The 13,001-nt window shown below is 37.0% G+C and overlaps 1 protein-coding gene across 1 annotated transcript in view; it reads right to left on the reverse strand.

Moving 5' to 3' along the window:
- The window catches only part of mthfsd (methenyltetrahydrofolate synthetase domain containing), a 16,219-nt gene extending 3,474 nt beyond the window's left edge, over window positions 1-12,745 (reverse strand). Inside the window, 2 exon segments of the mRNA XM_016556196.1 lie at window positions 12,527-12,652; window positions 12,728-12,745. Coding sequence (XP_016411682.1) covers window positions 12,527-12,652; window positions 12,728-12,745 — 144 coding nt within the window.
- Between the last annotated feature and the right edge of the window lie 256 nt (window positions 12,746-13,001).

Genomic DNA, 13,001 nt, shown 5'->3' on the forward strand with positions numbered 1-13,001 from the left:
CATTCACACACACATACATACACACATATACATATATATATATACACACACATACACATACATACATACATACACACGCACAAAGAAAAACAAGTAGATAATAGAAAAATAGAAAGCTAGTGTTTGTTTGTTTGTTTGTTCGTTTTTTTGTTGTTGTTTTTTTTATTAAAAAAAGAAGATAAATATAGATAAAGTAGAATTAAAATAGAATAGAAAGTGCTAGAGTTAGAGGGTCAAATAAAGGTGGAACAGATGTGTTTTTAGCCGTTTCTTGAAGATGGGTAAGGACTCAGCTGCTCGCACGACACTGACAAGGTACACGATACAGTACAAGACCAAACGACCAAATAATAATTTAGCCATAAATACAATTATCCACATGATGACCTTTCACCTGACGATCTCATCCAGGACAATCCCTCACGTTCAGACACCTTTGCTGGGGGCGAGCCAAGATGGCGTCCGATGCAGATGGAGGATTTTGTTGTTAAAGTTTGCATTCGTTTTTCGCACCCTCTGAACAACTTTACAGGCTTTTAGATGATATACAGAATAAGGCACTGAATAATGGAGCATCAAATGTGTAAATTAATAACCGTCAACATTTAGAAATAATTATTTACAAAGATTTACAGACGACCGAAAGTTACATAGTTCAATGATAGTTGGAAACCTCTCCCCTTCAGTTGTATGCTGTAATGGCAGAAAGGAGACAAGGGAAAAATACAGACAAAGGAAAATCTGGTTCTGGAAAAGATCGTTCTGCTGACCATGCTGAAAATCAAAAAATGGAAGTCATGGAGGCACATTCCTACGCTCGCTGCAGTAGTCCAGAGCTAACTCCGGTCCCGGACCCGAAGCCATGCACACCAGATCCCAAGAAAAGTAAATCAGAGCCAACGCTTTCTGAGGTACAGAATAACATCATGCAAATATTGGCGGAGAAAATTAACCAAAATACTGAAACCCTACACCATGAGATCAAACAAAACAGAGAATGTATAAACTCTTTAAAGGAAGCTACTGAATTTCTCTTCAAAGAGATGCATGATGTTAAGAAAGACATTGGGATTCTCAAGGAGGTAAACGAAGAACACCAGAAGAGAATATCTGAGTTGGAAGAAAGAGTAAATTAAGCTGAAAGATACCAAAGAAGATGGAATTTAAGGTTTTATGGTCTAGCAGAGCAAGAACGAGAGAATGTCAAACAACGAATGATTGACATATGCCGTGCTGTGGTGCCGGAGGCTGGAGATAACTTTCCTCATCACACTGACATTGTTCATCGCATTGGGAGGAAAAGCGCCGAGAAGGTTTGACCGGTCATTTTGAGGTCTACAGTGAGATCAGCCAAGGAGCTTCTGTGGAACAGTTCGAAGAGATCAGAATATCTTCAGTCCAGAAAGTTAAGGTTTGGAGAGGACCTAACAACGAAAGACAAAGACACACATAAAAGACTTTGGCCTCAAATTGAAGCTGCTCGCAAACAAGGGAAAAAGGCAATTTTTGTCGGTGCCAAAGCTATAATCGACGGCAAAGAAATCCGTGGATAGACTATAACTGATGCTGAAGCTGATGTTTTAGTTTTTGAGGTAAAATATACTTATTCTTTCTAATAGGCTTGAAAGTAAAATGTAACATTACACATTTGTCTTTAGGTGAGTTATAGTATAACTTGCACCTTAAATTGCTTTGTGTAGCTTAGTCTGGATAGTATATTATAACAAATTTTTGAGTTATTTTTATTTTTTGCTTTATTTTACTTCCAGTTCGAAATATTGCATATTTGGTGTTATGTGTGACACTTAATTAGGTTATTAACGTAAATGTTGTTCTTGGGTGAATGGAAAGCACTTGACTTTAGTAGCTTATTTATTTATTTTTATTTTCATTCATTTATTTATTTACTTATAAAGCACAAACAAATACAACAAGAGTTGACCACTGTGCTGTACAAAAGAGGAAAGGTAAAATAAAAAAAGAATAATAATAAAAATAATAATACACTAAATATAAGTTAAAAATGAGACCAAGAATTATAATGAATTAAAGGGCTCATATGATGTTGCTAAAAAGAACATTATTTTGTGTATTTGGTGTAATGAAATGTGTTTATCCGGTTTAAGGTTAAAAAACACATTATTTTCCACATACTGTACATTATTGTTTCTCCTCTATGCCCCGCCTTTCTGAAACGCGTCGATTTTTACAAAGCTCATCAGTCTGAAAAGCGAGGTGTGCTCTGATTGGCCAGCTATCCAATGCGTTGTGATTGGCCGAATACCTCAAGCGTGAGACGGAAATGTTACGCCCCTCACATACTGTTGATGCCGTGTCCCGGCCGGAGCGACGACACAAAAACATTAAACCCCATTATAAACGAGGCATTTGTTGCATCCAGTAGGGACATAATTACGGATTATAATGACGTATACTGTCTTTTTACGCGTTGCGTTGCATCGCGCCGAGTAAACATAAACCCATGTCTGCATTTGTGATCGGAGAAATGACAAACAACAAGCACTACTCTACACTGCCCAAAACTCACGTTTGAATCATCAGTAGCAAATCCTTTAAATATGAAAAAACATACTTACAGTCTGTGAGTCAGAACAGCAGGCATTGTAGTCTACTCTGCCAGGAAACAGTCCTCCATAAAATGCGCTGCACACATCTGAATATTTGGGTTGAACTGTTCTGGAACAGTGTTGTAAATACAACTTAACCACTGATTTCTAGTCGTATCCTCTTTTGGAAGTCCAAACAAAGTAGCTAGAGTGAGCGGCGGCCGGCGGCCTGGAGTGAGCGGCGTGGTTGACTCTTAACTTTTATAAAGAATATCTCTTTGGATTTGAGACTTTAGTCTTTGCAACTTTACAGATCTTCTTTATGCACCAAGAGCTTGTAACACTCCAAAGAGAAAGGAAAAATTTAAATTGCATCATATGACCCCTTTAAATGCAAGAGTAAAAAGATGAGACTGTAACATTAATTTTAAATTTAATTTAACTTTAATTTAAAGGGGTCATATGACGTTGCTAAAAAGAACATTATTTTGTGTATTTGGTATAATGCAATGCGTTTATGCGGTTTAAGGTTCAAAAAACACATTATTTTCCACTCTCCTCTATGCCCCGCCTTTCTGAAACGCGTAGATTTTTACAAAGCTAATCGGTCTGAAATGCGAGGTCTGCTCTGATTGGCCAGCTATCCAGTGCGTTGTGCTTGGCCGAATACCGAATAAGTGTGTGACGGAAATGTTACGTCCCTTACCGTGATGCCGTGTGTGCGACGAGCACCTGTGCGCTATGGAACGCCAAACGGGTCACAATTCGCCATTAACCAGACGCCTGGTGTGCAGTTTTAGACGGAATGGTGTAAATTACGGTGATTTCATAGCAGAACCGCCGTTAATGTCGGAGTTTATTGATGCAATCCAAAACGCCGTTTGGCCATCCATAATACGTCGTAATTTACGGCGCTCCGTTTGACAAAGACGGCGTAAAAAATGGCGTTTTCTGTAATATTAAAATCAGCCCCTCCTTTTCTACACAGTCCAGCCCCTTTGATGCAGTATGCAGTCAGACATGAATAGTAGAATGTCGTTCTGAATGGCGATCTACTTCAAGGATCCTGTTTTTTAACGTTACGTGACCAACATTTGGACTTTCATCGTGTGATATTTGTACTTTTTCATTGGGTACACGTGTATCTTCGTCTTCTTTATCATATGTACACAAATTGTGCAATTTTATTATCCTTTGTGTAAGCTGATGTGTGTCAAATGCAGTGAGCATACGCTTGTAAGTATCGGTTTCTGTAGTGCTGAGGTCTGCGTTCATTGCGACCGTGCAGAGTTGCTTTAATGACAGGAGTTCGAGTCTGAGGTCCGATGTTCTTTTCTCTCCTTTTCGTTTGTTGTGTATTAGAATGTCTTTTCAGTTTTGGAGAAACTGCCCTTTCTGCAAGTAACAGGAATAACAGGAACATTTTTTATTATCAATTTATCTAAATAATAATTATTTATAATTTATTTATTAATAATTATTATTTATCTATTATTCAACAGCCTGTGCGAATCAGCTGAACTAAGCAGTGGTGTCGGTTTTTATTGTTGATTAAATTTGATTTCCCATGTGAAAGCGCTTGTTTTGCTCGTTTAGGTATAGGCTTGCTTGCAGTATGCCTTGAGTACAATATGGGTATGTTTCTGTTGAATAAAAAATGTCAAAATGCTGGCCTTTTTCTATGGTGAGCACTGCTGCCACTATTTATAATTTCCACTCAATTATGTCGTAATAATGTTATGTCGTTAAAACGACAATTTTCTTGTTTAAACTACATCTTTTATCGTTAAAACGATATATTTTCTCGTAATAACAACATATGTCATAAATTCGATATGTTTTTCCTGTTATAGAAGATATATGGTTACGTGTGAGCGAGCTAAGCTATTGTCCGCTGCTGTCGCCACAGTCCTGAGATAAACGAGGATCTGCACGCTGTTACTGCAGGAGGGATCATAGACACTGTTTTAAATGTATTTTAATGTCATGGTTTTTATTGTAGCGGCATGTTTATTACGATTAATCTCCAATCTGTCTACAATATGCTATCAATTTTTCCTTTCTCTTTGGAGTGTTACAAGCTCTTGGTGCATAAAGAAGATCTGTAAAGATGCAAAGACTAAAGTCTCAAATCCAAAGAGATATTCTTTATAAAAGTTAAGAATCAGCCACGCCTACCTAAAACGTCTCGTTCTAACACGCCCCCACATATCTACATCACGATGTGGGAAGATTTGCATAACACAGCCCAAATGTTCAATGAGCTTTGTAAAAATCGACGCGTTTCAGAAAGGCGGGGCATAGAGGAGAAACAATAATGTACAGTATGTGGAAAATAATGTTTTTTTAACCTTAAACCGCATAAACACATTTCATTACACCAAATACACAAAATAATGTTCTTTTTAGCAGCATCATATGACCCCTTTAAGACTTCTCTCTATTCCTTAGTAAAAGTTTGTCTCAGCAGCTTTGTGAATGGGTTTTAAGAGAAAACTTTTAGCTAAAAACTTTTACTGCTTTTTAGGAGAACTCTTAGTGGTAAAATAAAATGTTTTGTGAATACGGGCCCAGATTCAGATAACCAGCTCTTTAGAAGAGAGCTACGTGCATGAACTGTGATCCGATCTATATGATCCCTACACAGTGTTCATTGCTCCCTACTCCCTGAGCAGGGGAAATCCGTTGAAGTTTAGGCTACTTCACTTCGGAACATTCATTCACGGATTTGCGCTGCGCAGCGTCTTCACACACAGACGAAACTTACTAGAGAAGTGTGACATAATATACCTCTGTAAATAAATACTATTTAAATGTATAGTATAAAAGAGGACTAGATCTGGGAACCGCTGATATAGCCTATTGTAGTAATGTTGTCTCTGGTATTCTGGTCTGTGAGCGTATATGCGTTCAGAAGACGTGGCTTTGGACGGCGATTGCAGGGAGGGTGGGACGTTCGCTTTCAGTGCTATCAGGCTAAAGTTAGCATTTTCCAAGATCTCCTACTGCACCTTTAAGGTGATGCCGCACCGTAATAGCGCAGAGTCGTGGACCAGAAAGCATGGTGTAAAGGAAGCATTAGAGAGTCATGAAAATCCTCAAACTTCAGGAGAACACAGCAAACAACCCTGTGGCAAAGATAGCAGGTTTTGTAGTTCTTGTCACAAAATAGGCCATACAGAGGAAAAATGCTGGTGACTGGGAAGGGGTAGACCTCCACCTTATTTTCTGAAACATAGGACATCACTTTCTAAGGTCAAATATCAGTGCTCCACATGTAACAAGTCATCCTCAGGTAAAACTCTTCGAGTTAACTGCATTGTTCATGCAAGGCCTCCAGCTATTGACTTCAATTTGCTAGTGGGTTAGCAGCTTAATAGCAATGAGTTTAATATGTAAACATCCGCACCGTAATAGCGCAGAGTCGTGGACCAGATAGCATGGTGTAAAGGAAGCATTAGAGAGTCATGAAAATCCTCAAACTTCAGGAGAAAACAGCAAACAACCCTGTGGCAAAGATAGCAGGTTTTGTAGTTCTTGTCACAAAATAGGCCATACAGAGGAAAAATGCTGGTGACTGGGAAGGGGTAGACCTCCACCTTATTTTCTGAAACATAGGACATCACTTTCTAAGGTCAAATATCAGTGCTCCACATGTAACAAGTCATCCTCAGGTAAAACTCTTCGAGTTAACTGCATTGTTCATGCAAGGCCTCCAGCTATTGACTTCAATTTGCTAGTGGGTTAGCAGCTTAATAGCAATGAGTTTAATATGTAAACATCCACATTTCAATGATCCTGTTTGTATTTTCACATTTGTAATTGTGCTAAACACATTGTGTGCATAGAGCACATTATAGTTGTTTGTGTAACTACATGTGCACAAAGACTAGTTGAGTTTATTCTTTTAAAACACATGACTGCGTTACTGTAAGTGCGTGAAACACTTAGGTTTAAGGTTGTAGATGCTACATGCATACTAGGCCAGGCCTCCAGCTATTGACTTCACTTGCTAGTGGGTTAGCAGCTTAATAGCAATGAGTTTAATATGTAAACATCCAAATTTCAATGATCCTGTTTGTATTTTCAAATTTGTAATTGTGCTAAACACATTGTGCGCATAGAGCACATTATAGTTGTTTGTGTAACTACATGTGCACAAAGACTAGTTGAATTTATTCTTTTAAAACACATGACTACTTTACTCTAAGTGTGTGAAACACTTAGGTTTAAGGTTGTAGATGCTATGCATCTAGACCATGTGTCTTGTGTAAAATTGGAAAAACTGTAATACTGGAATTGTATAGCAATTTCAAGTTGCATGTGTGTCTATGTTGAGTTTGTTTGTCTCCTGAGTGGTACACTCCCCTTTAAGAAAAAACACTGGTGTTGAAGTATCTTGAGCCAGATTCACATCTCATACTCACATTCTCAGGCTGGCTCCCTGTTACAACAGGACCACATTTGCATCACAATTGTAAAACTTCCTTGCCTTTGTTTGGAGCCTGATTACACTGACACATAGCCACAGCTAAATACAGCCACATAGATAAAACCATTTGATCTTCACACACAGAGTCAAATCTACATCTGTCTGGTTCCATATTGCTGCAGTTAAGCAATGTACATGAGCATAGAATTGCCATGTGGCCACTGTGTGATTTCACAATTGTCTTAACAATGAAAATGCTTTCCTCACAGCAGGATTCAATACCTCTGAACTTTGCACTTTATCCATGCTCCTTAAAGGGGTCATAGGATGCCCATTTTCCACAAGTTGATATGATTCTTTAGGGTCTTAATGAAAAGTCTGTAACATAGTTTGGTTAAAATTTCTCAATGGTAGTGTAAAAAACACCTTTTTTACCCTGTCAAAAACAGCTCTTTTCAGATCAAGCTGTTTTTGTATCATTTTCCTTTAAATGTCCTTTAAATTTTCTCTGCTCTCAGAGAGACTGTTTACTTTAGCCGCATTCATCGTGAAACTTGCTAATTAGCACATTATTAGGAAAGGCGATTTGCAAAGATTCGTTAAAAAAACCTTACACTCACTTCTTCTGTAGGTGAAGCTGGATCACGAATGATTTGCCTAAGTACAAACATTTTCATTGATATATCATGTAACTAATTTGATTTCTGTTTCTTTGTATGCTGTCCATTTCAGTTGAAACAATGATTGTTTTTGGACATTTGAATCTCTGTATTTGGTTACACTGAATATTTTGCTTATACTCTTAAAGGGTATAAGCAAAGGGGGTGTTAAAATATAACCACCCAAAGACAAAAGAACTGATAAAAATGAGCTGTTATAGGAGCAATAGCCATGTGGGCAGCGCTGTGTCATATGCCATAGCTGTGCACAAGGTGTTTGTCACAGCTCCAGACTTATTTGTTCATTAATGACGTCATGAGCGACTAGTCGACTTCGACTCGAATTTCATCACATAAAAGTCGACTTTAAAAAATCAGAAGTGGTTCAACCCCTACTTTAGCCATTCAGCAATCCTACAGCCTGAACCACTGTAGGGAAACCACCCTTACAGGTAAATATGACATTTATTATAATGGGTTTATGTGAAGATTGTTTTAAGTTAACTTAAATTAGAAGTTATTTTAAGTAGTCTAATAAATGTTAAAATTGTTAGCTTTGTAATGTTGAATGGCTAATCAATGGTTAAATATTAGGGGGGAAAACTATTTCATAGGGACATCAGAGTGATACTGGCCTTCAGTCATAAACAAAAGATGCCATTATACAAATATAAAAAATATACTGTCTTTATGTTGTTGCTACATTATTTTGAACAGGGTTTCCGCAGGGTCTTAAAAAGTCTTAAATTTAGTTGAATCAAATTTAAGGCCTTAAAAAGTCTTAAATTGTACAAGAAAGTCTTAATTATGATTTCAATAGGTCTTAAATTTGGGGACGGAAAGACCAGAATTGCGATATGGTTTAAGTCTATACATCTAGACTGTATTATAATTGTGAATTGTATCCAATTATTGTTTGTTTTGGTTTCTTTGGGTATACCTAATCACTTAGCTATCATCTCACCAAGTTTCAAATGTAAATTAGTATTTCTCACTTTTACCTAAGTACAAACATTTTCATTGATATATCATGTAACTAATTTGATTTCTGTTTTCTTTGTATGTTGTCCATTTTAGTTGAAACAATGATTGTTTTTGGACATTTGAAAAACGCTCCACCTGCTGGCAGAGAATTAATGAGCATTTTCAATAAAACTGTAGTTTTGTTCAGAGTTCAGACCAATGCGAAAATCGACCCATGTTTTTACCCTGCAAACTCGCAGAGCTTTAAATGTGAACTGGTGGATCGATAAGAAGACAATGCATTATAAAAATCTAAACATAGGGGTGTGCGATATATATGATCTGCGATAATATCGTAATTATTGTTTTAACGATGTGCGGTTTGATATTATGAGTATATTGCGAAAAGAAAACACAAAACACACCTACAGAGTGCACGCATACATTAGGTGATGAAGTCTAGTAGGTTAGACTAGTGCGCGTGCGCATTAAGGGTGCTTTCACACCTGGCCCGTTGTTTCAGAATGTATGACGTAGGCATAACGAAAGGCAACACATAAGATCCGGGGAGAGAGTGACGAACACGAATGCACAGAGGAGAAAGCAAAACAAAACACCTGTCACAAACTAATTTAAACATCCCGGGTATTGACACAAATGCACCATTTTAATCAAAACAGATACAATTTACTTGTTCACATGATTTCCTGTGCCGAAAACAAAACTTGGTTCTCGCGAGATTACACGCTTCTCCCCGGAGTTTACTCTCGTGAGACTACAGTCTTCTCCCCAGATCTTATGTTGCGCCTTTCGTTACGCCCACGTCATATGCTCGACCGCCTTGTTGTGAACGCGCCTGCTTGAGCGACCGGAAGCTGGACATTATAGTTTATAAAGTTTTAAGAATCAACATTTTCCTTAAACTAATGCATCGTTTCACTTCAGAAGACCTTTATTATCACCCCGGAGCCGTGTGGAGTAGTTTTATGATGGATGGATGGATACACTTTTTTCAGATTCAGAAACAGGGGCACCATTCACTGCAATTATACAGATTGGAACAGACAGGACAATTTCAAATATAACTCCAAATGTGTTCGTCTGAAAGAGGAATGTCAGACACACCTAGGATGCCTTGAGGGTGAGTAAAACAGGCTAATTTTCATTTGTGGGTGAATTATCCCTTTTAAGTGGGTACAGTATATTAAACCTATCAAAAATATGGTACTTTATATAAAACTGTATATAGTACTGTATATAAAAACAATAAAGGCATAATCAGAAAAAAACAAGCCTTGTGCATTATAGGGAATAATATTCTGAATATTTTACAGTTGGTTTGATACTTTTATCTCAAACGGTGTCAGAGTTTAATAAATTTAAGTAGGTACTGCATATTAAACCTATTAAAAATATGGTTTCAGTACTGTATATAAAAACAATAAAGGCATAATCAGAAAAAAACAAGCCTTGTGCATTATAGGGAATAATATTTAGAGATTTTTACAGTTGGTTTTATACCTTTAGATTAAATGGTGTTGTCGTTTAATGGATTTATATTATTGCATACATTAAAAGTTGTAAAATTAATTTTAAAAAAACACATAAAATGCTAATTCCAAAAACAGAGCCTTGTGCAATAACAGGGATGTTTTTCTGGACATTTTAGTATTGTCTTTATAGTATAATGTCATGTAGTAAAATTGTTTAATTAATTTAAACAGAACAGTAATTTAATTAATTTAAACAGTTTAATTAATTTTTCTAGAAAGTAAGCCTTGGGCATATACTGTATTTATGTTTATCTGAGTTAGTTTGGGCTCAAAACATAACAGCTGCAAAGAGTTTAATTGGCATGAAACCGATTGTCTAATGACTGTCAAACGTCAAACTAACTTTACCGCCGTTGATTATGCTGTATGACTGCAATTTTTACTGGAAGTGCAGTTTAAAGGTTTAATTTAACATATATTTAATTATATTTCGGCTAATTATTAGATTATAATTATAAATACTATAGTGTTTCGTTCAGAGATGAATCATTCATCATTTGTAAATGAAAACAAAACACACTCATTTATCGTCACACACGGGCGTAAATATTTGGTAACATATTTATACAGAACGTTAATTAGGTAAAGCGATACACGAATTGAAAGGGGAAATACAACATTAAATAAAAAATAGCCCTAAACCAGTTAATAATATAATATTATTATATTACAGTTTAATAATAATAATAATATACAAATATTAAATAAAAAGACACGACCCGTTAACGAATTTACAAGACTGTGGGATGGATAAAATGTTTTATCCATCTCTGATAATCGCAGGTTCCTATGGTCACGCAGGTTTGTTTACGCATTGAACTTGTAGCCACGAGAAATGGATGTTGTTCCCTCAACATAGGATCTCGAGGCCACGACTCCACATCGCATATCATGTTCCCACGAGTTAATATGACGTTCCCACGAATTAATATCTCGTGGCCACAACATTTTATCATGTTCCCATGAGTTAATACTGTATGTCGTGGCCACAACACAACTAAGTGAACCGAACATGTCCCCTCCCGGTCACCTTAGTTTTGAACAAATAGTTTGAATAAATGATTCAGTGGCTCAATCATTAAGACTTGCTGCAGTTTTAGGAAAACCTGGTCTGTTTTCATTTACATATGTATTTATTAAAAAATTTGTTCATTTTGTAGATTTGAATTATGAATTAACACAATACTGCATTGTATCGTGACACTACTTGGTATTGTGATATTTCAGCTGGTATGGTATTGTAATATATATTTATGGTATCGTGACAACCCTACTGGTAATGCTGTGTCTCAGGGAGGGTGGTGCCAGCTGCATTAGCCATTAATTTGGTGTGTTTCTAAACGGGCTTCAGATAATCATTATACCTGGATGGCAGCAAACATCCATTCACACAGGTGTTTTTCCCTCAACATTTAAACAGGCTCGTATAACCCCACTTCTTAAGAAACCCACTCTTAACCCAACTCTTTTAGAGAACTACAGACCGGTTTCCCTTCTACCTTTCATTGCAAAAACACTTGAATGAGTTGTGTTCAACCAAGTCTCAGCCTTTCTCACACAGAACAACCTCCTGGACAGCAACCAATCTGGCTTCAGAAGTGGACACTCGACACATGCCTTGCTTTCAGTTGTTGAAGCCCTAAGACTGGCAAGAGCGGCTTCCAAATCTTCTATACTTATTTTGCAAAGCGTCTGCTAAATGACTAAATGTAAATGTAAATGTAAATGCCTGGGGTACCAACGCAGCTACATAGATGAAAAATGCAGAGCATGTTACCAAATCATAAAACCATCCCAAAAGGGAACACAGGGTACAGCACAAGGCTAGGAGGTCATGGGAACACAAGGTCAAAAGAGAAATTAAGAGACAATGTGTCTAATTTCTGAGGAATCAACAGCACCAAACAGAATTGGAAAAATAACAACTCTTTCCAAAGACGTTCCTATAACACCTTCCGCCCCCAGTTCACCATTTTTTTTCAACTCTCCACTAACACCCACGGACCGCTAGCTGAACATCTGATGCATAAGGCACACAAAATGGGAAATACGTTGGGAGTTTCAAAGTCGTTACAGTATCTGATTTAATTTTACAGGAATATAGGGAGACGTGTGTCTCATTCTATTACGGTTGCCCTGGATCAGGATCACGATAACTAAAGCTGGATATTCAAAAGTATATTAAGCCAGCTTTTCAAACATATAATCAATTGACATTGCGTTATTATTAGAAACGCAATTTTCTAGAGTCCTAATTTATTAGAGTCCTAATCAATGAATATAAATACACACAGAGAAATCAAGCTACAGTAAAACTGTCACAACGTTTTAAGACAATGTAGATATACATACCTTTGACCAAATGATGCCTTGTGGTTTGGGGTGTGTGCATTCAGTTTTGATGATTCTTGTTGGAGTTAGAATAAAGTCAACTGTGAGGTCATGACTTTCAATTAGTTCCTCTGGAATGTCCACAACCTAAACACAGAAATCAGGTTGATGTGAAAAATGTGAGAGAAAAAAATTCAGATTTGCATGTGAGCTTTAGCTTACAGACTGAAGACTAGACATTCTCGTTCAGAATTTTCTGGTAGAGAGCAGAATTCACGTTTCCCTCAGCTATTGCAAGCTACCCAGGCCCTTACTGAAAGGTGATTCAAAATTATGTTTGGTTATTACTATCAATGTGGTTTGTGTAAAACATACTAGTGACGTGCTAAAATGTACTAGGAATAACATGCTAAAACATGCTGGTGACTTGCTAAGACATGCTGTAAATATGCTAAAACATGATAGCAACATGTTAAAACATGCTAGTGATGATAAA

The sequence above is a fragment of the Sinocyclocheilus rhinocerous genome, unplaced genomic scaffold, assembly GCF_001515625.1.
Source record: "Sinocyclocheilus rhinocerous isolate Xijiao unplaced genomic scaffold, SAMN03320098_v1.1 scaffold5366, whole genome shotgun sequence".
Lineage (NCBI taxonomy): Eukaryota > Metazoa > Chordata > Actinopteri > Cypriniformes > Cyprinidae > Sinocyclocheilus > Sinocyclocheilus rhinocerous.